Raw genomic sequence first — 25,358 nt, 5'->3', positions numbered from 1 at the left:
TCAGTACACATGCCCCTTTAGATACTGACCATTCGACAGAGGATTGGACAGACCCTCCCCACATGCAGATGACGATTCTAAGCATTAGGCATGTACGCCAGTATACACGCCCCCTTAGATACAGACTACACGATAGAGGATTGGACAGACCTTTACACACCCCCAGCTGACATCACTGACCGCATTTTCGGAGCCATTATTTGTTTGTATTGAATACTTTAGTTTTTTAGTTATGTATCATGGTTTCCACCACACACATTCTCTGTGATTTTACCATATATGTATTAGTTTAGTACGATGACTAATTAATATCATTAGGTCGACAGACAGATCATACTCATATTTAGTGGAATCAGTGTGTCAGTTTCTTAAAGGGACACTGTACCCAAAAATTTTCTTTTGTGATTCAGATTGAGCATGAAATTTTAAGCATTTTTCTAATTTACTCCTATTATCAAATTTTCTTCATTCTCTTGGTATCTTTGTTTGAAATGCAAGAATGTAAGTTTAGATGCCGGCCCATTTTTGGTGAACAACCTGGGTTGTCCTTGCTGATTGGTGGATAAATTCATCCACCAATAAAAAAGTGCTGTCCAGAGTACTGAAACCAAAAAAAAAAGCTTCGATGCCTTCTTTTTCAAATAATGATAGCAAGAGAATGAAGAAAAATTGATAATAGGAGTAAATTAGAAAGTTGCTTAAAATGGCATGCTCTTTCTGAATTACAAAATAAAAAATTGGGTACAGTGTCCCTTTAATGGTGTTGTTCTATACACGTGATTATACAGCCTTTTGGATGCTTTGCCATCCTTGTGAGTTCATGTGGGGTCTGTTGCACCTGAGAGACGAGTGTGTACCTCAGCACATTTGTTTGATGGGGTCAGAGTGTGGTTTGATGTTGTATTATTATAACATTACTAAATGGATTAGGCATCAGCTGTATTGATGACAGAATATAGGAGTTTATGAATACGTACACACAGATGGAATTGCTTTGGGTGAAGGGGGTGGGTAGGCCCAATTAACCAATGAAAAGGTTCTTGATGTGTATCTACTTTTAGATTTGTATTGTATAGCCTGAGGAAGCAGCCCTAGAGGGGCTGAGAAACGCATTGCTTTGTTTTTAATAAATACTTGTTTGTGATACACTTGCTGTCTTTTTTGGGACTTATTTCGTTTGGATATACATCGTGTGGCTGGCGATTGGATTCTACCTTTGCCTGAGCACAGTCTACTGGGCGACTGAGAGGTTCTAGCTTGCCTATATTGCACCTGGAGGTGCGCTCCTAACTGTAAGTTTGACCAGTAATCGCTCATTTACACATATTAAAACTGTACTGGGCTATGGGTGTTGTATTATATCACCCACAGGAATATAAGTTTGGGTTGCTGTCCTGTTGGTATCTACCCGAGTGTCTCCATTGTGGATATACAGTGAGCTGGACCACTGCTAATTGATCCAGCCTGCACCACTTGCACCTTTGGGTGCTCCACTCTTGATATTTATATCCAAATATTTAAACAATATGCATTCTACATAACAATGCATCATTTAAAATATTGAATATTTGTGTGTAGGGCTTCTATAGTTAGTTTAAGGTTATGGCAGTTTAGAGGTCAATGTTTAAATGATATGCATAGTCATGTACAATGCATATTGTTTAAAGTATTGTATATATCTATATACTAAAAGGTATTTTATGATGATTTCTATTATTTTAAACACAAAAAGGCCACTTCTAAACTGGTACACCCCAACAGATTTACCAGATTGAGTGAAGATGTTGGGGATATCAGTTCATAGGTGGCAATGTCAGAGAGGACTGTTCTGCCTAGTATAGTGAACAGTCCTTCAGTCATGGAAAGGAGCATACTATAGAGAGCAGTCTCTAAGTCATGGAAGCGTGGCATACTATATTGAACAGTCTTTCAGTCATGGAAGAGGAGTATACAAGACTGGGCCTGAGGCAGATGTTGGTTGTAGGAGACTACATTATTATAAAGGTTGATAGGGTAATTTGTCATCCAGACCTCTTAAATAGAACAGTCTGCTGTCTTCCAGGGACTCGTGTTAGGCATATTAAGTAGCATATTTATAGATTGTTAGAGTGATCTGGGTTTGATCCTGCAGTCATGGTGCACATTGGCACTGATGAAGGACTCAGCAGAAGATGGAGTGTCTTAACAAATGACTTCAGGGAGTTAAGTAGCAAACTTAAAGCAAGGACATCCAAGGTAATATTTTTGGAGATATTACCAGTGCCATGTGCTAACCCAGTGAGGTAGAAGGAGTTAAGGTCAGTTAATTCCTGGTTAAAAACATGGTGTAAAAGGGGTTTGACTTTTTAGAGCACTGGGCTGACTTTTCACTTGGGTACAATTTGTACAGTAAGGATGGATTGCACCTGAATGACATGGGTGCAGGTGTGTTGGGGGAGAGGATGGTAGCACACTTAGAGATTCTTTTAAACTAGGCAATGTGGGGGAGGGTCAGTCCATGCATAATAGAACAAACGGATCTGTGAATATGTCACACATAGAATATCTCAAGGAAGGGATGACACTTAGGAAATGTCACATTAGAAAGTTTGGAGGAAAGCGAACCAAGTAGCAGCAGAAAGCACATAAAATGCAGGAAGCATGATGGGTAAAATGGGGGAGCTGGAGCTCTTAATATCATAGTCCTCTTCTGAAACTATCAGTATAACTGAAACTTGGTGGGTTAATTTACATGACTGGGCAGTTAACTTAGAGGGTTATACTTTATTTAGGAGGGACAGGAGTAACAAAAGGGGTGGAGAAATTTGCATGTATATTAAACCTGACCTTAAACCTGCAATAAGAAAAGATATATATGATGATACAGGTGATAATGTAGAGAAACTTTGGGTTGAAATAAGGAGTGGGAAAAAAAATCCTAAAAAAATATTACTACAAACTTGCTACAAGCCCCCCAACATTAGTGACGTGGAGGAAACTCAACTACTAATGCAAATAGGAAAGGCTGCTAATAATAACAATGCTATAATAATGGGAGATTTTAACTACCCCAGCATAAACTGGGCTAGTGAAACTAGTAATACAGCTAAGGGAGATAGATTTTTAAATGTTCTCAAGGATAATTTCTTGTCACAATTAATAGAGGAGCCAACTAGAAATAAAGCTATATTGAACATAGTGCAATCAAATGATACAGATATAATATCAAACATTGAAGTCAAAGAAAATTTGGGTAACAGTGATCATAACATGATCACATTTTAAATCACTTTCCATAAGCAGACTTAATTTTAACAAAACAAAATTCAATGATTTAAAGGGAGATTATACACTAGATTTTTATTTGCATAAATGTTTTGAAGATGATCCATTTATATAGCCCATCTGTGTGTGTTTTTGTAAAAATGTATAGTTTTGCTTATTTTTAAATAACATTGTGCTGATTTTCAGACTCCTAACCATGCCCCAAAGTTTTAGAGGTATAATGATGTATACTGACTTCAGACTGCTTCTTTTTGTATAATTGGTCCTTTCATTATACTGCCCCTTTAAGGAAATTGTTAAATAATATAAATTGGGACAACGTATTCTCTAATAAAAATACAGAAGATAAATGGATAAAATGTAAAACTTTGTTAAATAAATATACATATTAACACATACCACATACAGGGAGTGCAGAATTATTAGGCAAATGAGTATTTTGACCACATCATCCTCTTTATGCATGTTGTCTTACTCCAAGCTGTATAGGCTCGAAAGCCTACTACCAATTAAGCATATTAGGTGATGTGCATCTCTGTAATGAGAAGGGGTGTGGTATAATGACATCAACACCCTATATCAGGTGTGCATAATTATTAGGCAACTTCCTTTCCTTTGGCAAAATGGGTCAAAAGAAGGACTTGACAGGCTCAGAAAAGTCAAAAATAGTGAGATATCTTGCAGAGGGATGCAGCACTCTTAAAATTGCAAAGCTTCTGAAGCGTGATCATCGAACAATCAAGCGTTTCATTCAAAATAGTCAACAGGGTCGCAAGAAGCGTGTGGAAAAACCAAGGCGCAAAATAACTGCCCATGAACTGAGAAAAGTCAAGCGTGCAGCTGCCAAGATGCCACTTGCCACCAGTTTGGCCATATTTCAGAGCTGCAACATCACTGGAGTGCCCAAAAGCACAAGGTGTGCAATACTCAGAGACATGGCCAAGGTAAGAAAGGCTGAAAGACGACCACCACTGAACAAGACACACAAGCTGAAACGTCAAGACTGGGCCAAGAAATATCTCAAGACTGATTTTTCTAAGGTTTTATGGACTGATGAAATGAGAGTGAGTCTTGATGGCCCAGATGGATGGGCCCGTGGCTGGATTGGTAAAGGGCAGAGAGCTCCAGTCCGACTCAGACGCCAGCAAGGTGGAGGTGGAGTACTGGTTTGGGCTGGTATCATCAAAGATGAGCTTGTGGGGCCTTTTCGGGTTGAGGATGGAGTCAAGCTCAACTCCCAGTCCTACTGCCAGTTTCTGGAAGACATCTTCTTCAAGCAGTGGTACAGGAAGAAGTCTGCATCCTTCAAGAAAAACATGATTTTCATGCAGGACAATGCTCCATCACACGCGTCCAAGTACTCCACAGCGTGGCTGGCAAGAAAGGGTATAAAAGAAGAAAATCTAATGACATGGCCTCCTTGTTCACCTGATCTGAACCCCATTGAGAACCTGTGGTCCATCATCAAATGTGAGATTTACAAGGAGGGAAAACAGTACACCTCTCTGAACAGTGTCTAGGAGGCTGTGGTTGCTTCTGCACGCAATGTTGATGGTGAACAGATCAAAACACTGACAGAATCCATGGATGGCAGGCTTTTGAGTGTCCTTGCAAAGAAAGGTGGCTATATTGGTCACTGATTTGTGTTTGTTTTGTTTTTGAATGTCAGAAATGTATATTTGTGAATGTTGAGATGTAATATTGGTTTCACTGGTAAAAATAAATAATTGAAATGGGTATATATTTGTTTTTTGTTAAGTTGCCTAATAATTATGCACAGTAATAGTCACCTGCACACACAGATATCCCCCTGAAATAGCTAAAACTAAAAACAAACTAAAAACTACTTCCAAAAATATTCAGCTTTGATATTAATGAGTTTTTTGGGTTCATTGAGAACATGGTTGTTGTTCAAAATAAAATTAATCCTCAAAAATACAACTTGCCTAATAATTCTGCACTCCCTGTAGATATAAAATTAAAATACCGTATTTGCTCGATTATAAGACAAGGTTTTTTTCAGGAAAAAACCTTTGAAAAAATGGCCTTGTCTTATAATCAAGGTTGTCTTACTTACAAACTCTATTAAACCTCAGATCAGCGGCACGAAAGCTGCGCGGAGGTCACGTGATCTGCACGGGGTCACAAGAGCTGTATGAGGGTCATGTGAGTGGTGCGGCGCTCACTTGACCCAGATCTCACAGATGTACCGTATATGCATATGTACTTCACAAAGACTGATCACAGGAGCACAAACTGATAGGTAGGGATAAGGTGCATAATGAATACCGTACTACAGCATTCTACAAAGAATGTACTAGCTCATGTGACCCTCGTAACATTCCGATTTTGTTGGTTTGATGGCGGATATAGGGGTTTTTTCATGTCGGGTTTACTTTTGGAAGGCAGGTTAGACTTTTATGGGAGATTTGGCATTTTGTTTTTATTTTCTTAGGCACCGGCAGTTTCTAAAGTGCCGTAAATCACTGGAGACTCCAGAAATATTTATTTACGCTCATTTCTGGGCATCGCTATTTTATCCGACTTTCGGCACTTTATGAACTGTCAGCGGGGTTTATGTGATACCCCGATGTTCAAGGTGAAATTACGGGCGGCGCAGGTTTCAGCATTTGCACTGAAGCTTGTGCCATATATGTAATCTTGCCCTATATTTTTTGCAGACCTTTTTTTTTAACTAGTCACAGCATTGATTTTATTTTACTAGGCTTAATTATCTAAATTGCATGGTGTTTGGTGGTATTTGATCTGTCTCAAATATTTAGTGGCCGTTTTTTAAATTCAGTAATGTCCTTTTCATTTTTTTTTTAATGTATGTTTTATGTTTTTATGTTTTTGTGCATATTTTCAGTACATTACATTTTAGTATTTTGATTAGCATGTTGGTGTGTTCTTGTTCAATATAAATATGGGACTGACCACTCATTAGCGACTTATTAACTAGTATAAATAGAACTACTTGAATTTGTATACTATGCCAGCACCACAATTCCTGCACCTCCAGCTTGACTGTTCTCTTTAAAAATATCCTTTTTTTATCTTTGCCTGACAAACAGCTCTGCTCATGCAGTACCTGCAGTCTGGTTGCACGGTGAGATAAGGCAATATTCCCAGCTTACTCTTTGCTCCTTCAGCACATAACACCAAGGTTGGACATCTCCAACAGGGTTCCTGTAAAGGAATTTAATGTTAAAAATGTGTGGATAACGTTTTATCTACATGAGCACTTTATAAAAAAGACAGTTTTATTATGACTTTGGTCTTGCTGTGATGGTGCCTCTAAAATTAAAGAATAAAACAAAAGTATTTAACATGAGTAGGGGTACATAATGACACTGGATAATGGTAGAAAAAAAAAGAGAAAGAAATAGACATATAAATAGTCTGGGCCAGATTACCAGTGGCTCACTGTTTCATGCGAGATATATTGGGTTTATTGCCACTGTTTATGCGCATCGGAAGGATCGCTCGTATTACAATTTTAAAGTAAATGTGAATGTGTGAGCGCAATTGTGATTTACTCTAGAATGATTACAGCAACCTCAGAGCTCTGGTTAACTGTTAGGCAAAATAAAAGTGCTACAAAACACATACAAAATAAATTCTAAAAGTACAGTTGCACTTATAATAACACTATCTAATAAAAATTATTAAAAAAAAAATAAAAAATAAAAAAGATTGCAAAAAAATATATAAGAGCTCAAAGATATGAAGTCTCAGGTGTTAGAAAAAAAGGAAGGCAAAGGTCTTTAACATGGAGATACATACATACATATAAATGTATAAATATGTATATATATGTGTACATATGTATTTATGTATTTATATGTGTATATATGCATTTACATATATACACATATAAAAACACATAAATACATATGTATACATATATAGACATAAATATGTGTTGGAGTCCTTTGCAGTCAAGTAGCTGAAAACATGCAAAGAGAATATGTATTGAATATTGATATGTTTAATAAAGTGTTATACTGTGTTTTTAGTGTAAACATTTCAAATACCAATGTTCTTCACATAGGGGAAAATGTTTTTAAAAGTATTTATAAATAGATATTTATATATATATATATATATATATATATATATATATATATATACCTATATATAATTATATATATATATATATATATATATTTCACCAAAACAATCATATTTAATGTATATATATATATATATATATATATATATATATATATATATATATATAATATAATATAATATAATATATATATATATATATATATATATATATATATATATATATATACCCGGGTAAAATGTTCATTACCCAATCAACTGTGGGTAAAGCCAGATGTCCTGCTATTCCCCCATCTACACTTTGGCATCCACCCCAAGTGAACCTTGGGGAATGAGGTTTACGAGAGGGAATTACAGTGCATGCTATATATGTTTGATGCGGTGACTCCGCACTCTGAGGGGATTTATGATCAAAGGGCTTTAACATGGAGATACATACATACATATAAATGTATAAATATGTATATATATGTGTACATATGTATTTATGTATATATATGTGTATATATGCATGTAAAGAGAATATATATTAAATATTGATATGTTTAATAAAGTGTTATACTGTGTTTTTTAGTGTTAACATTTCAAATACCAATGTTCTTCACATAGGGGAAAATGTTCTAAGTATTTATAAATAGATATTTATATATATATATATATATATATATATATATTTATATCTATACCTATATATAATTTTATATATATATATATATATATATTGAGCCAAGGGAAAGTAAAATATAAAGGGCGCTCAGTGTAAAGAACTATACAGGGGAATATAATCTGGGTTGGTATAAACCCAGCAGAGGATAAGGTTAAGTATTAAAATACAAATAAAAATTGTGGGTACAATGTATCAAGTAGTATCAAAAAATGTTCTTACTGGTGGTATTACCAAGAAATGAATGGTTAGATGGGTCTTGTTATGATCACTATTATTATTAAGAAACACACAGTTGTGTTGCCTAGTAGTATATAGAATATAAAGGATATAAAGGAGAATGACTCTTTTAAAATCGTGTAGAAGTCAATGATAAAAAATTACAATATACAGTATTGAACTAAAACTCATATATAGAGCACACAATAAACAGTCGAAATATTATAGTGTGATTAAAACCCCAGGTGATATAAATACAAATGCAATTGGCAAAGCACAAATATTAGACAAGCAGTTCGTGGTGAAATTACAGTCCTGAAGTGATACTAAGTGGAAAGAGTGGAAATCCCAATGCTGTGTGGCACACTGTCCCCTCAGGGGATTCTACTTACTCTCTTTAACCTCAATCCATATGAGGTAAGTGTCGCGCAGGGTAAGTAGAATGACCTTCCTCTTAGTATCAGGTGTCCACCGGCTTGTAGATGTCTCCCAGCACCTCCGTTCACATACGTAAATGAGAAGAGAGAGAACAATAATAGTGCAACCCTGTTGAATTAACAGTGCTGTGCACAATATAACTTAAGAATATTACTCACACAGAACAACCTCAGATGTATATGAGGTATTTTATTAGCATCAATGAATTAAAACCTGAATACAGTAAATCCGCTATTGCATTACAGCTCCTGCGGTATCCGTGTTCATAGCAATCACTATTACAATCTTATTTAAAGTGAGTGTAAGTTATATTGTGCACAGTACTGTTAATTCAACAGGGTTGCACTATTATTGTTCTCTCTCTTTTCATTTACGTATGTGAACGGAGGTGCTGGGAGACATCTACAAGCCGGTGGACACCTGATATGGATTGAGGTTAAGGAGAGTAAGTACAATCCCCTGAGGGGACAGTGTGCCACACAGCATTGGGATTTCCACTCTTTCCACTTAGTATCACTTCAGGACTGTAATTTCACCACAAACTGCTTGTCTAATATTTGTGCTTTGCCAATTGCATTTGTATTTATATCACCTGGGGTTTTAATCACACTATAATATTTCGACTGTTTATTGTGTGCTCTATATATGAGTTTTAGTTCAATACTGTATATTGTAATTTTTTATCATTGACTTCTACACGATTTTAAAAGAGTCATTCTCCTTTATATCCTTTATATTCTATATACTACTAGGCAACACAACTGTGTGTTTCCTAATAATAATAGTGATCATAACAAGACCCATCTAACCATTCATTTCTTGGTAATACCACCAGTAGGAACATTTTTTTATACTACTTGATACATTGTACCCACGATTTTTATTTGTATTTTAATACTTAACCTTATCCTCTGCTGGGTTTATACCAACCCAGATTATATTCCCCTGTATAGTTCTTTACACTGAGCGCCCTTTATATTTTACTTTCCCTTGGCTCAATATATTTTTTCTTTATTAGGATTGTGGGGTTTGGGGATCCCACTGTCCTAATAGGTAATTTGGGGCAGCATAGTGTTATACTAGCATTTTTCCCTAATAGGGATATCTGAGACTCACACCTGTTTTGCGCCGTTATCACAAACCCGTTCTTTGTAATATATATATATATTTATATATATTTCACCAAAACAATCATATGTAATGTATATACTGTATGTATATATATATATATATATATATATATACACACACACACCCGGGTAAAATGGTCATTACCGCTGAGGGTAAAGCCAGATGTCCTGTTATTCCCCCATCTACACTTTGGCATCCACCCCAAGTGAACCCTGGGGAATGAGGTTTACAAAAAGGAATTACAGTGCATGCTATATATGTTTGATGCGGTGACACCGTACTCTAAGGGGATTTATGATCATACATCGGGCTTTACCCACAGCCACTTGAGTACTTGAGTATTGTCCGTTTTACCCAGGCAGTTCTAGGATTAAACAATATCTGACTTTATCCGCAACTTAAATATATATATATATATACACACACACACATTTTCTTCTACGTGAAGAACATTGCAAAGTGAAATTTTTATATTTCATGCCCAGCTAGCGCACTTGCATAAATGCAAGTTGGATTTGCGTGTGAGTAAGGGTGTTTTTTTCCACTGTTCATGCTCCATTGAAGTCTATGGTAGAATATGTTAACGTAGTCCCGATATTGTTACTTCCGCTTTTTGCATACGTCAGGTAAGCGTGTGAGCGAAAACTTTTTACTTGTAATACGCACGGTACCTGAGGCTCAAAGCTGAGCGCAATTAGTGCGCAAATGAAAGCAATAAATGGTGCTCCACTCGTAACCTAGCCCATAGTTAGATAAATATCTCTCAAGCTAAAATTTTAGTTTCTGAAATTTTTCGAGGGACCTCACAGTATTGACAAGACTTTCAACTCATCACGTCTGATCGGAGAACTTTAGATCATCAGCTACAAGCGTACAAGGTGGCACTCGTAAACAGTTGTCTGGCACTATGAGCTACTGCTAGCTACACTGCTTGGTTTCAATGGATGTAAGGACCGTGTTTAATAAATACTGTATTTTTCTTATGGATCTATGTTATAAATAAGTATTTATGCTTTGAATGTGGCTATATATTACTGATTTTAAATTATATTTTAAGATTTCTTTAATGTTACAAAAAGGTACAGTGAGAACTCCAGAGAATGTTTTAGAAGATTCTAATCAGTTGGTGTACACACATCCTTAAAATAGTTGCCACATTATTTACCATAATCCTATGTATTACCTGCAGTATGGATGATCCCCTAATCCAGAATGCTTTGCTTGTCCATCACTGTACATTTCAAATAAATCTTGAATGATGTCAGAGTCCCAGTGCAAACACGGTGTGCCTGTCACAGTGACATTTGAAGTACCTCTGTAGCTACTGCCATTACCAGTGTAACAAAATTCATTTTGGCCTGAAACATAAAAATATATTTATTGCTCTTCATAACCTGTAATTTGTACATTATACATAGTTTAATGATGCTACAGTAAATGCCACCATCAGAATGTGTTTGTCAGTCATTCAAGTACTCACGTATCTCACAATAAAGCCCAGAGTATCCTTGGGTACAGCCGCAAACTGTGTTTTTTTTTGTTTGGATACAATGTCCTCCATTCAGACACGGACTGTGAAGGCATTCTGCAATAACAAAATATAATTTAATCTGGTAGAACCTTTATTAGTCATGGGATACAGCACATTGGCTAAGAAGGGATCTTAACACTTACCTTTCCCTGTGGTTGTTTTGCAAGTGATCGACTTTTCATGGCACACACATTCCTCTAATTTGGGAGGTGAGTAACGCAGCCACTTCTCTTTAGGCTCAAAGTATCGGAGCAACTTTTTATCAAAACACTTGTCTAAGAGAGAATGCTCTTTTTAAAATTCTTGTTCAGTTTTTGTTTTCATACTATATCCTCATAAAGAGGGCTAGATAGAAATATAAAATTACTGAAAGTTTTCAAAATATTTGAAAAAAATGAACTGCAGTAATGACAGAACATATATTATATTGGATATCAATGTTTTCCTTTTATTAGAAGATCATCTGATCCCCTTGTCTTCCCCATGTACTATAAACCACAACACTTCACCCTAAAACATTATTAACCCACTCCCCACCCCACATTACACTAACCATAAGGGGTCCCCTCTGTTAACCTTAACACTGGACCCCCTTATTACTACCATATTAACCATAGACCTGCTGTTAAACCAAGCCTCCCCACCACACCTGATCCTACGTGTGCCACAAGACAAATACACTTCATTCTCAATAGCACAATTCCCTCCCACAAAAAAAAATAAAAAAATGGTCAAGTCTAAACAGATTGCAGTCAGTAAAAATTAGCATACATAGATACAGAGGTTAAAAACAAAGTACAACAGAAACTAAAATATGGGGTAGCACTATATAAGCTATGATCTAACTGTTTCTTAACCAGCTATGATTACAGGTGGGGTAGAACTGATAGCACAGGGTGCATTATCCTTAGTGTGACTCTGCACAGAATCTGGTATTACAAGGGAATGGTAAAAAAAGGCTAACTAGAGAATCTTAACACTGCCATAGTAAATGCTTTAGATGGCTAGAGCAGGGTAAGCTATTACCACTTATATTACAATTGGTCAGTTAAGCACAGGATAAAATAGCGTTTTTGGAGACCAAAGAGAAATTAAGTGTTAAAGTGCATAGTGCATAACAAAACTCATGTACGTATAAGATCTAAAAGTATTTAACTCATATTTATACATATTAAATATAAAATAAAGGTTTATTATCGAAAAGGTGCTGGACTGGGAATGGGCTCAAAGGTATATTTGTATGAGTATATGTACATATATATGTGAAAATGTATGTGTGTGCATATATGTATGTATATATAAATATATATACAGGGAGTGCAGAATTATTAGGCAAATGAGTATTTTGACCACATCATCCTCTTTATGCATGTTGTCTTACTCCAAGAATTATAGGCTCGAAAGCCTACTACCAATTAAGCATATTAGGTGATGTGCATCTCTGTAATGAGAAGGGGTGTGGTCTAATGACATCAACACCCTATATCAGATGTGCATAATTATTAGGCAACTTCCTTTCCTTTGGCAAAATGGGTCAAAAGAAGGACTTGACAGGCTCAGAAAAGTCAAAAATAGTGAGATATCTTGCAGAGGGATGCAGCACTCTTAAAATTGCAAAGCTTCTGAAGCGTGATCATCGAACAATCAAGCATTTCATTCAAAATAGTCAACAGGGTCGCAAGAAGCGTGTGGAAAAACCAAGGCGCAAAATAACTGCCCATGAACTGAGAAAAGTCAAGCGTGCAGCTGCCAAGATGCCACTTGCCACCAGTTTGGCCATATTTCAGAGCTGCAACATCACTGGAGTGCCCAAAAGCACAAGGTGTGCAATACTCAGAGACATGGCCAAGGTAAGAAAGGCTGAAAGACGACCACCACTGAACAAGACACACAAGCTGAAACATCAAGACTGGGCCAAGAAATATCTCAAGACTGATTTTTCTAAGGTTTTATGGACTGATGAAATGAGAGTGAGTCTTGATAGGCCAGATGGATGGGCCCGTGGCTGGATTGGTAAAGGGCAGAGAGCTCCAGTCCGACTCAGACGCCAGCAAGGTGGAGGTGGAGTACTGGTTTGGGCTGGTATCATCAAAGATGAGCTTGTGGGGCCTTTTCGGGTTGAGGATGGAGTCAAGCTCAACTCCCAGTCCTACTGCCAGTTTCTGGAAGACACCTTCTTCAAGCAGTGGTACAGGAAGAAGTCTGCATCCTTCAAGAAAAACATGATTTTCATGCAGGACAATGCTCCATCACACGCGTCCAAGTACTCCACAGCGTGGCTGGCAAGAAAGGGTATAAAAGAAGAAAATCTAATGACATGGCCTCCTTGTTCACCTGATCTGAACCCCATTGAGAACCTGTGGTCCATCATCAAATGTGAGATTTACAAGGAGGGAAAACAGTACACCTCTCTGAACAGTGTCTGGGAGGCTGTGGTTGCTGCTGCACGCAATGTTGATGGTGAACAGATCAAAACACTGACAGAATCCATGGATGGCAGGCTTTTGAGTGTCCTTGCAAAGAAAGGTGGCTATATTGGTCACTGATTTGTTTTTGTTTTGTTTTTGAATGTCAGAAATGTATATTTGTGAATGTTGAGATGTTATATTGGTTTCACTGGTAAAAATAAATAATTGAAATGGGTATATATTTGTTTTTTGTTAAGTTGCCTAATAATTATGCACAGTAATAGTCACCTGCACACACAGATATCCCCCTAAAATAGCTATAACTAAAAACAAACTAAAAACTACTTCCAAAACTATTCAGCTTTGATATTAATGAGTTTTTTGGGTTCATTGAGAACATGGTTGTTCTTCAATAATAAAATGAATCCTCAAAAATACAACTTGCCTAATAATTCTTCACTCCCTGTATATATATATATATATATATTTGTGTGCATATATGTATGTGTGTATGTATATCTATGTATTTGTATGTACTGTATATCCATATGTATGTGTGCATATGTATATGTATGTGTTAATAAATATATAGTTGTGCTCATAAGTTTACATACCCTGGTAGAATTTATGATTTCTTGACCATTTTTCAGAGAATATGAATGATAACACAAAAACTTTTCTTTCACTCATGGTTAGTGTTTGTCTGAAGCCATTTATTATCAATCAACTGTGTTTACTCTTTTTAAATCATAATGACAACAGAAACTACCCAAATGACCCTGATCAAAAGCTTACATACCCTGGTGATTTTGGCTGATAACATGCACACAAGTTGACACAAAGGGGTTTGAATGGCTATTAAAGGTAACCATCCTCACCTGTGATCTGTTTTCTTGTAATTAGTGTGTGTGTATAAAACGTCATTGAGTTTCTGACAGACCCTTGCATTTTTCATCCAGTGCTGCACTGACAATTCTGGATTCTGAGTCATGGGGAAAGCAAAAGAATTGTCAAAGGATCAGCGGGAAAACTTAGTTGAACTGTATAAAATAGGAAAGGGATGTAAAAAGATATCCAAGGAATTGAGAATGCAAATCAGCTGTGTTCAAACTCTAATAAAGAAATGGAAAATGAGGGGTTCTGTTGAAACCAAACCACGGTCAGGTAGACCAACTAAAATTTCAGCCACAACTGCCAGGAAAATTGTTCGGGATGCAAAGACAAACCCACAAATAACTTCCGGTGAAATACAGGACATGTGGTGTGGCTGTTTCAAGATGCACAATAAGGAGGCACTTGAAGAAAGATAGGCTGCATGGTTGAGTCACCAGAAGAAAGCCATTACTACGCAAATGCCACAAAGTATCCCGCTTACAAAACACCAAACAGCACAGAGACAAGCCTAAAACCTTCTGGCACAAAGTCATTTGGAGTGATGAGACCAAAATTTAGCTTTTTGGCCACAACCATAAACGCTACATTTGGAGAGGAGTCAACAAGGCCTATGATGAAAGGTACACCATTCCTACTGTGAAACACAGAGGTGGATCGCTGATGTTTTGGGGATGTGTGAGCTACAAAGGCATAGGAAATTTGGTCAGAATTGATGGCACGATGAATGCAGTATGTTATCAAACAGAACGCCTCATTTTCCACTTCTTGATTAGAGTTTGAACACTGCTGATTTGCATTCTCAATTCCTTGGATATCTTTTTATATCCCTCTACTGTTTTATACAGTTCAACTACCTTTTTCACACAGATCCTTTGACAATTATTTTTCTTTCCCCATGACTCAGAATCGAGAAACGTCAGTGCAGCACTGGATGAAAGATGCAAGGGTCTGTCAGGACCATTGACCTTTTATACACACACACACTCATTACAAGCAAACAGATCAAAGGTGAGGATTGTTACCTTTAATAGCCATTCAAACCCCTTTGTGTCAACTTGTGTGCATGTTATCAGGCCAAAATCACCAGGGTATGTAAACTTTTGATCAGGGTCATTTGGGTAGTTTCTGTTGTCTTTATGATTTTAAAAGAGTAAACACAGTTGATTGGTAATAAATGGCTCCAGCCAAACGCTAACCATGAGTGAGAGAAAAGTTTTTGTGTTATCATTCATATTCTCTGAATAATGGCCAAGAAATCATAAATTCTGCCAGGGTATGTAAACTTATGAGCACAACTGTGTATATATATATATATATATATATATATATATATACATACATACATACACACATATATATATATTCATTCAATAAGGTTCCCACACTCACTTACAAGCATAGACAACTGGGATGCACTTAAAGCCAGTCATATACACTTCTCAAAGAAAAAGGCACTCTCTGTTTTCAATTTACTGTAGTGAACGTTTTCGGGGTTACCCCCGTCCTCAGACTTACATAAATAACAAACAAAAAAAACAACTTTGTTTGTTATTTATGTAAGTCTGAGGATGTGAGTAACCCCGAAAACGTTCACTACAGTAAATTGAATACTTATGGAAAACGGAGAGTGCCTTTTTCTTTGCGAAGTATATACTGTGTATATATACACACACACACACACACATATACATACATACACACAACCCCAATTCTGAAAAGGTTGGGACAGTATGGAAAATGCAAATTTGAAAATTAAATTCACTCTGTACTATATTGAAAACACATTATTTGATGTTTTACTTTGTGAATATAATGTATTTTTGAAAATATACACTCATTTCAAATCTGATGACTGCAACACATTCCAAGAAAATTGGGACAGGGGCAATTTAGGACCAATGGCATGGGTCAAGTCCTACAAAAAAAAGTGTGGGAACTCACCAAGACATCAAGATTTCCACCCCCCCCCCATAATTAGTATTATTTTATACACACACACACGCTGTATTTATATGTATATAAACATTTACAAATGTATCAATACCATAGAAAGTATACATATACAGATAGATAGATATATAGATAGATAGATAGATAGATAGATAGATATATCAGAAGTGGGCTGAGACCAACCAGGGCCCCCAGGCAAACATCTGGCAAGGACCCCTCACTGCCTCCCCATCCCTCTTTGGACCTTTTTTTTCCCTACTTTAAGGTTTCCCAACCCTTACTCTGAATTTGAAATACATTTTTCTGACAAATGTATTTTTTTCTCCATTTGTTTGTCCCCTGTATCATGTGACAGCCATCAGCCAAAGACTAGTATACATATACACTGTAGACTTGTGCACATGCTCAGTAGTACACTGTAGACTTGTGCATGTGCTCAGTAGTAGCTTGTGTCTCAGAAAGTGTGAATATAAAGACTCTACACAAATTGATAATAGAAGTAAATTTGAAAGTCTCTTCGAAAATGCTGCTCTGTCTGAATCATGAAAGTTTAATTTTGATTTTAGTGTCCCTACATACCCAGAGACACAGACACTCACACACACAGACAAACGCTCATACACACAAAGAATCACACACATGCAGACACTCACACATGCGCTCTCATACACTCACACACACACAGACAAACTCTCATACACACAAAGAATTACACACAGACACTCACACATGCGCTCTCATACACTCACACACACAGACAAACGCTCATACACACAAAGAATCACACACACAGACACTCACACATGCGCTCTCATACACTCACACATGCGCTCTCATACACTCACACACACAGACAAACGCTCATACACACAAAGAATCACACACACACAGACACTCAGACATGCACTCTCATACACTCACACATGCACTCTCATACACTCACACATGCGCTGTCATACACTCACACACAGACAAACTCTCATACACACAAAGAATCACACACGCACACACCCAGACACTCACACATGCGCTCTCATACACTCACACATGCGCTCTCATACACTTACACATGCGCTCTCATACACTCACACACAGACAAACTCTCATACACACAAAGAATCACACACGCACACACCCAGACACTCACACATGCGCTCTCATACACTCACACATGCGCTCTCATACACTTACACATGCGCTCTCATACACTTACACATGCACTCTCATACACTCACACATGCGCTCTCATACACTCACACATGCATTCTCATACACTCACACATGCACTCTCATACACTCACACATGCACTCTCATACACTCACACATGCACTCTCATACACTCACACATGCACTCTCATACACTCACACACAAACTCTCATACACACAAAGAATCACACACGCACACACCCAGACACTCACACATGCGCTCTCATACACTCACACATGCGCTCTCATACACTTACACATGCGCTCTCATACACTTACACATGCACTCTCATACACTCACACATGCGCTCTCATACACTCACACATGCGCTGTCATACACTCACACACACAGACAAAATCTCATACACACAAAGAATTACACACACCCAGACACTCACACATGCGTTCTCATACACTCACACATGCACTCTCATACACTCACACAAAGACAAACTCTCATACACACAAAGAATCACACACGCACACACCCAGACACTCACACATGCGCTCTCATACACTCACACATGCGCTCTCATACACTTACACATGCGCTCTCATACACTTACACATGCACTCTCATACACTCACACATGCGCTCTCATACACTCACACATGCATTCTCATACACACAAAGAACTACACACACTCAGACACTCACAAATGCGTTCTCATACACTCACACATGTTTTCTCATACACTCACATATGCGCTCTCATACACTCACACATGCATTCTCATACATACAGAATCACACAGACACTCACACATGCGCTCTCATACACTTACACATGCGCTCTCATACACTCACACATGTGCTCTCATACACTAAAACATGCATTCTCATACACACAAAGAATCCCACACACCCAGACATTCACACATGCGTTCTCATACACTCACACATGCGTTCTCATACACTCACACATGCGCTCTCATACACTCACACATGCACTCTCATACACTCACACATGCATTCTCATACATACAAAGAATCACACACACCCAGACACTCACACATGCGTTCTCATACACTTACACATGCGCTCTCATACACTCACACATGCGCTCTCATAGACTCACACATGCATTTTCATACACACAAAGAATCACACACACCCAGACACTCACACATGCACTCTCATACACTCACACATGCATTTTCATACACACGAAGACTCACACACACCCAGACTCTCACACATGCGTTCTCATACACTTACACATGCGCTTTAATACACTCACACATGCGCTCTCATACACTCACACATGCGCTCTCATACACACACATGCGTTCTCATACACTCACACATGCGTTCTCATACACACACACACACACATGCAGCTGCCAAGATGCCATTTGCCACCAGTTTGGCCATATTTCAGAGCTGCAACATCACTGGAGTGCCCAAAAGCACAAGGTGTGCAATACTCAGAGACATGGCCAAGGTAAGAAAGGCTGAAAGACGACCACCACTGAACAAGACACACAAGCTGAAACGTCAAGACTGGGCCAAGAAATATCTCAAGACTGATTTTTCTAAGGTTTTATGGACTGATGAAATGAGAGTGAGTCTTGATGGGCCAGATGGATGGGCACGTGGCTGGATTGGTAAAGGGCAGAGAGCTCCAGTCCGACTCAGACGCCAGCAAGGTGGAGGTGGAGTACTGGTTTGGGCTGGTATCATCAAAGATGAGCTTGTGGGGCCTTTTCGGGTTGAGGATGGAGTCAAGCTCAACTCCCAGTCCTACTGCCAGTTTCTGGAAGACACCTTCTTCAAGCAGTGGTACAGGAAGAAGTCTGCATCCTTCAAGAAAAACACGATTTTCATGCAGGACAATGCTCCATCACACGCGTCCAAGTACTCCACAGCATGGCTGGCAAGAAAGGGTATAAAAGAAGAAAATCTAATGACATGGCCTCCTTGTTCACATGATCTGAACCCCATTGAGAACCTGTGGTCCATCATCAAATGTGAGATTTACAAGGAGGGAAAACAGTACACCTCTCTGAACAGTGTCTGGGAGGCTGTGGTTGCTGCTGCACGCAATGTTGATGGTGAACAGATCAAAACACTGACAGAATCCATGGATGGCAGGCTTTTGAGTGTCCTTGCAAAGAAAGGTGGCTATATTGGTCACTGATTTGTTTTTGTTTTGTTTTTGAATGTCAGAAATGTATATTTGTGAATGTTGAGATGTTATATTGGTTTCACTGGTAAAAATAAATAATTGAAATGGGTATATATTTGTTTTTTGTTAAGTTGCCTAATAATTATGCACAGTAATAGTCACCTGCACACACAGATATCCCCCTAAAATAGCTATAACTAAAAACAAACTAAATATTACTTCCAAAACTATTCAGCTTTGATATTAATGAGTTTTTTGGGTTCATTGAGAACATGGTTGTTGTTCAATAATAAAATTAATTAATTACAACTTGCCTAATAATTCTGCACTCCCTGTAGTATAGTATATAATATATAGTAGAATCTCAATTAACCGGCACCCATGGGGATTGGTAGATTCCGTATAAGTGTATTTCTTGTTGCTTAAAAATTAAAAATAGGTCTAACATGGACAGGAGCCGGTTAGAGGCGCACACTAGACGTATTATATGAGGCAGAATTCAACGTCTCAATCTCTTGCTGAAAACAATGTGTTTATTCAGGAAATAAAACGCATTGTTTTCAGCAAGAGATTGAGCCGTTCTGGGAATTAGTTATTGATTGAGCATTCTGTTGAAGTGGATCCTCCCATTGGGCTCTACCTTGCCAGTAGTAGTGTGAACCCTGGTCCGGAAGAGTGATACATGACAGAGGGATGCTGTACTGCCGCGAGATAACCCACCCTGATTGCCAAGCTGATGCAATCGTAAGTGCTGCAATATATTTTATGTCCCTATTACTGTACCGTTTGTCTAATGAGTGGGTTAGTGTAGCAGATAAGTGTGTCTATCGTCGCTCTATTTACCGCAGCTCCTGCTGTTTAAAGAGATCCGAACTGTTTCTTTATGCTATAACATGTTAAAAAAAAATCCAGTTGCTTGAGAGTGCTGGTTGCATGAGTTCTGGATAATCAAGATTCTACTGTGTATATATATATATATATATATATATATATATATATAAATCCATAGAAACAAACGATAGCGTCAGCCCAATGCTTAAGGAAATAAAACGCATTGTTTTCAGCAAGAGATTGAGCCGTTCTGGGAATTAGTTATTGATTGAGCATTCTGTTGAAGTGGATCCTCCCATTGGGCTCTACCTTGCCAGTAGTAGTGTGAACCCTGGTCCGGAAGAGTGATACATGACAGAGGGATGCTGTACTGCCGCGAGATAACCCGCCCTGATTGCCAAGCTGATGCAATCGTAAGTGCTGCAATATATTTTATGTCCCTATTACTGTACCGTTTGTCTAATGAGTGGGTTAGTGTAGCAGATAAGTGTGTCTATCGTCGCTCTATTTACCGCAGCTCCTGCTGTTTAAAGAGATCCGAACTGTTTCTTTATGCTATAACATGTTAAAAAAAAATCCAGTTGCTTGAGAGTGCCGGTTGCATGAGTTCTGGATAATCAAGATTCTACTGTGTATATATATATATATATATATATATATATATATATATATATATATATATATAAATCCATAGAAACAAACGATAGTGTCAGCCCAATGCTTAAAAAATTCTTCTTTTATTTAAACAACATCAGGATAAAATACAGCAACGTTTCGAGTCACTTGGACCCTTAGTCATGCTACAGATAAAGGTTAAACACCTCCCTTATATACCACCTGTATGCAAAATGGCTTAATTGGCTTTCTTGATTTTCCTTAGAGGAAATTATGTTAGTAAGGTTTTTTTCTAACAATATTTCTTTCACAATAGCTCTCTGTGTAATGTTCAATTTAACATAATAATTCTTCACATTTTACATTGAGTCAATATCATACAAGATGGAATGTAACATTAAAGTTCAATTAATATGTATAAATATACTCATTATAAAAAAAATCATAAAAACAAGTGGAGATCATAATCTTTCTTTAACCCATTCGGATACAAAGTATTAAGGTGTTGTATCCACCATACTTTCCTCTTTTTAAGCAGCAGCTCTCTGTTGCCTCCTCTCCTTTGCTTGGGAATGTGGTCAATCACCTGAAACCACAACTGGCTTACAGTATGTCCTGCTGATATGAAGTGTGATGAAACTGACAATGTCATATCTTTACATCTTATGAATGATTTGTGGGCACTTATCCTATCCTTTATAGGGTTGTCTCACCCACATAACCCCGCCCAAATGGGCATTTCAAGATGTAAACTACATATCCTGTATCACAAGTGATTAAACCATTTATTTTTCTTTTTTTTTATCATTAATTTGTGCCACATACTTCCCTTTTATCATTGAATTACACTGCACACAGTGCAGGCAGGGGTATGACCCCTTGTTTGCAGTAATGAGATAATTTATTGTTTCCTTTTTATTACTACCCACATCAGCCTTTACTACAAGGTCTCTAATATTTTTCACTCTCTTGTATGAATTTATGGGCAATTGGCTAAATTCCACTATGTGGGGATTGGATTTGCCTAGCAAGTACCACTGTTTCCTAATTATTTTGGAGATATTATCACTATATTGATTGTATTCTGATGAGAAGATAAGTTTTTTATCTCTTTATGCTGTTTTATTTTCATAATTACTGCTGTTTAATTTTTCACTGCTTGAGAGGTATAGTTGAAAAGTGCTGGACTTAACAAGTTTGTTTCTTATTTATATATATATATATATATATATATATATATATATATATATATCCCCTTGAATGCTAATGACGGCTCTGAGCTGTCACAGAGTTTCCCACTCTGGTGCTAATGACAGCTCGCGTTATGCGCGATGACGTCATGCACAATAACGGGATGACGTAACCGCGCAACTTTATTTATACTTAACAATGTTAAGTATAGGAGCAGGTGGCATGCTGCTTAGAAGCCTGTATCTCAGTGTAAGTCTTGGGGATCTGAAAAAAAAAGTTACAAAAAATTTGTTCAAAAAATAAAAAAATAAAAAAAAACTTATATATATAATATGCAAGTAGAAGGAAGCGCACTCCAAAGGATATCATTGGATATCACTTTTGCTGCACCCAAGGCCTGATTGTGGAAGTTAGGAGTGCACTTTGTCTTTATACATATATATATATATATATATATATATATATATATATATATATATATATGTGTGTGTATTTGTATGCATATATGTATGTATATCTATGTATTTGTGTGCATATATGTAAGTGTGTATGCATATCTATGTATTTGTTTATATATGTATGTATATACGTGTGCAGTGTTTTAAACATATTTCAACTGAAAATCATAGTTTAAAAAATTTGTGAAGAACTCCACTATTTGACCTTTTTTTGCTTAGTAAACCTTTGGGCTATCACTCAAGCTACTGCCAATGGGTTTTTAAGAGTCTTGTGCTACCCGAGATCCAGATGTTAGCATGTGCTAGAAGTTAGCTCAAGCGCTAGGATATTACTTTCAACTTGTAATAGGATTGCAAAAAAAAAAGCTTTATTTATTTAACTTGAATGGTGCTAGCGCAAAATAGTGCTAATATTTTTGCGCTCCACTACTGTATATACTGTAGGAAATTGTTTCAGCTGTTTATACAAGTTTAATTATTTTTTTTTTCAATGTATCATAACATAACACTTTTATTTTTGTATATGATAGTCTGTAGCCTAACACCTGTATTTGTGAAATTTCTGCAGCATGCACTTTTTATTTACATATTAAAATGACATGAAAGTTGCACATTATATTTGATGCACTATTTCTTTCCACTTCTGGATGTGTGACCTTAAAAGTTAAAATATGCTTTGTATGCTTCGCATATCTAAATAACAATAATACTATCTATTTTATGGCATCCAATCAGAGTATGTTTTGATTAAGTCATTGGGGCCACTTTATCACAGCCCGAATGGGGCCGTATGCCCCTGTTTCAGCGCAAGCCTTCAGTCTCGCCGGAAACAGGAGTTAAGAAGCAACAGTCTTAAGACCGCTGCTCCTTAACTCGTACACCTCCTCTGAGGTGGCGGACATCAATCCGCCGGATCTCATACGATTGGGTTGATTGACACCCCCTGCTAGCGGCCAATTGGCCGCAAATCTACAGGGGGCGGCATTGCACAAGCAGTACACCAGAACTGCTTGTGCAATGATAAATGCAGACACCGTATGCTGTCAGAATTTATCGATGTCTGGCGGATATAATTCGCTACAGCAATAAATCGACCCCAAGGTATTAAAAAGTGGGGCAGTAAGACTTAACGGGACAATGTGAAGTACATTTTTCTCCCCTTCAATCCCAATGATCTGTTTTACACGCTGGAGTGTATAAAATAGTTTATAAATTGCTCATTTACTTTTATTTTGTTATTTAAAAAAGCTTTTGTTTACTGAAGCCATAACCTATAAACCTATACTGAAAATATGAATACGTATTCTCTATTGAAAAACTATGTGAACAAGAAGCAGCAAGCAAGTTTTCAGTGGGGGTGGAAGAGATAAGTAATAACATTTCATTTTTAAATGCTATCTTTAAGCATTGTGATATGTGAAGCCATAACCTATAAACCTATACTGAAAATATGAATACGTATTCTCTATTGAAAAACTATGTGAACAAGAAGCAGCAAGCAAGTTTTCAGTGGGGGTGGAAGAGATAAGTAATAACATTTCATTTTTAAATGCTATCTTTAAGCATTGTGATATGTGATATATATATATATATATATATATATATATATATATATATATATATATATATATATATATATATAACACAGAGAAAACCCTGCACTCACTAGCAAGCTCATAGCTAGGATTTAAAAGCAAAAATGGAAATGTTAGTTACCGCATCTGGCCAAATGGGAACAAGCCCAGGTACCACATCAAGGTCCTTTCCAAAACCTGGGACCCTAAAACAGCCACACAATGCAAGCTCTCAAATACAAACAAACTGGGGACAAGGGAAGGGTGCACAGGCTTATGTAATCACCCCAGTAATATACAAAACACGGAAGGGGACTGCACTCCTAGACCGGACCGGGTACACATCCCATGATCCTGCAACATGATCAGCCCTGGGTGCTCAGTGGCACTCACATGAAGCTGTGCTTTCCCCAGAGTCACAGGCAGTTAACCCCAGACAGGTCTGGGTGCAAGAACCATAGGGAAAATTACAAAACAAATTAATACAACACACAGAGAAAACCTTACACTCACTAGCAAGCTCACAGCTAGGATTTAAAAGCAAAAATGGAAAAGTTAGTTACCGTGTTTTAGGGTCCCAGGTTTTGGAATGGACCTTGACATGGTACCTGGGCTTGTCCCATTTGGCCAGATGCAGTAACTAACCTTTCCATTTTTGCTTTTAAATCCTAGCTGTGAGCTTGCTAGTGAGTGCAGTGTTTTCTCTGTGTGTTGTATTAATTTGTTTTGTAATTTCCCCTATGGTTCTTGCACCCAGACCTGTCTGGGGTTAGCTGC

The 25,358-nt window shown here is 37.4% G+C and overlaps 1 protein-coding gene across 1 annotated transcript in view; it reads right to left on the bottom strand.

Moving 5' to 3' along the window:
- Positions 1-25,358, bottom strand: part of F12 (coagulation factor XII) — a 65,646-nt gene that overhangs the window by 28,185 nt on the left and 12,103 nt on the right. The window contains exons 6-9 of the mRNA XM_053717072.1: positions 11,465-11,596; positions 11,271-11,375; positions 10,974-11,148; positions 6,356-6,453 (exon numbers count right to left, since the gene is read on the bottom strand). Coding sequence (XP_053573047.1) covers positions 6,356-6,453; positions 10,974-11,148; positions 11,271-11,375; positions 11,465-11,596 — 510 coding nt within the window. The remainder of the gene's footprint in view (positions 1-6,355; positions 6,454-10,973; positions 11,149-11,270; positions 11,376-11,464; positions 11,597-25,358) is intronic.

The sequence above is a fragment of the Bombina bombina genome, chromosome 6 (assembly GCF_027579735.1).
Source record: "Bombina bombina isolate aBomBom1 chromosome 6, aBomBom1.pri, whole genome shotgun sequence".
NCBI lineage: Eukaryota > Metazoa > Chordata > Amphibia > Anura > Bombinatoridae > Bombina > Bombina bombina.
Note: the sequence above shows the minus strand (reverse complement) of the source record. Positions and strands in the feature narration are given on the sequence as shown.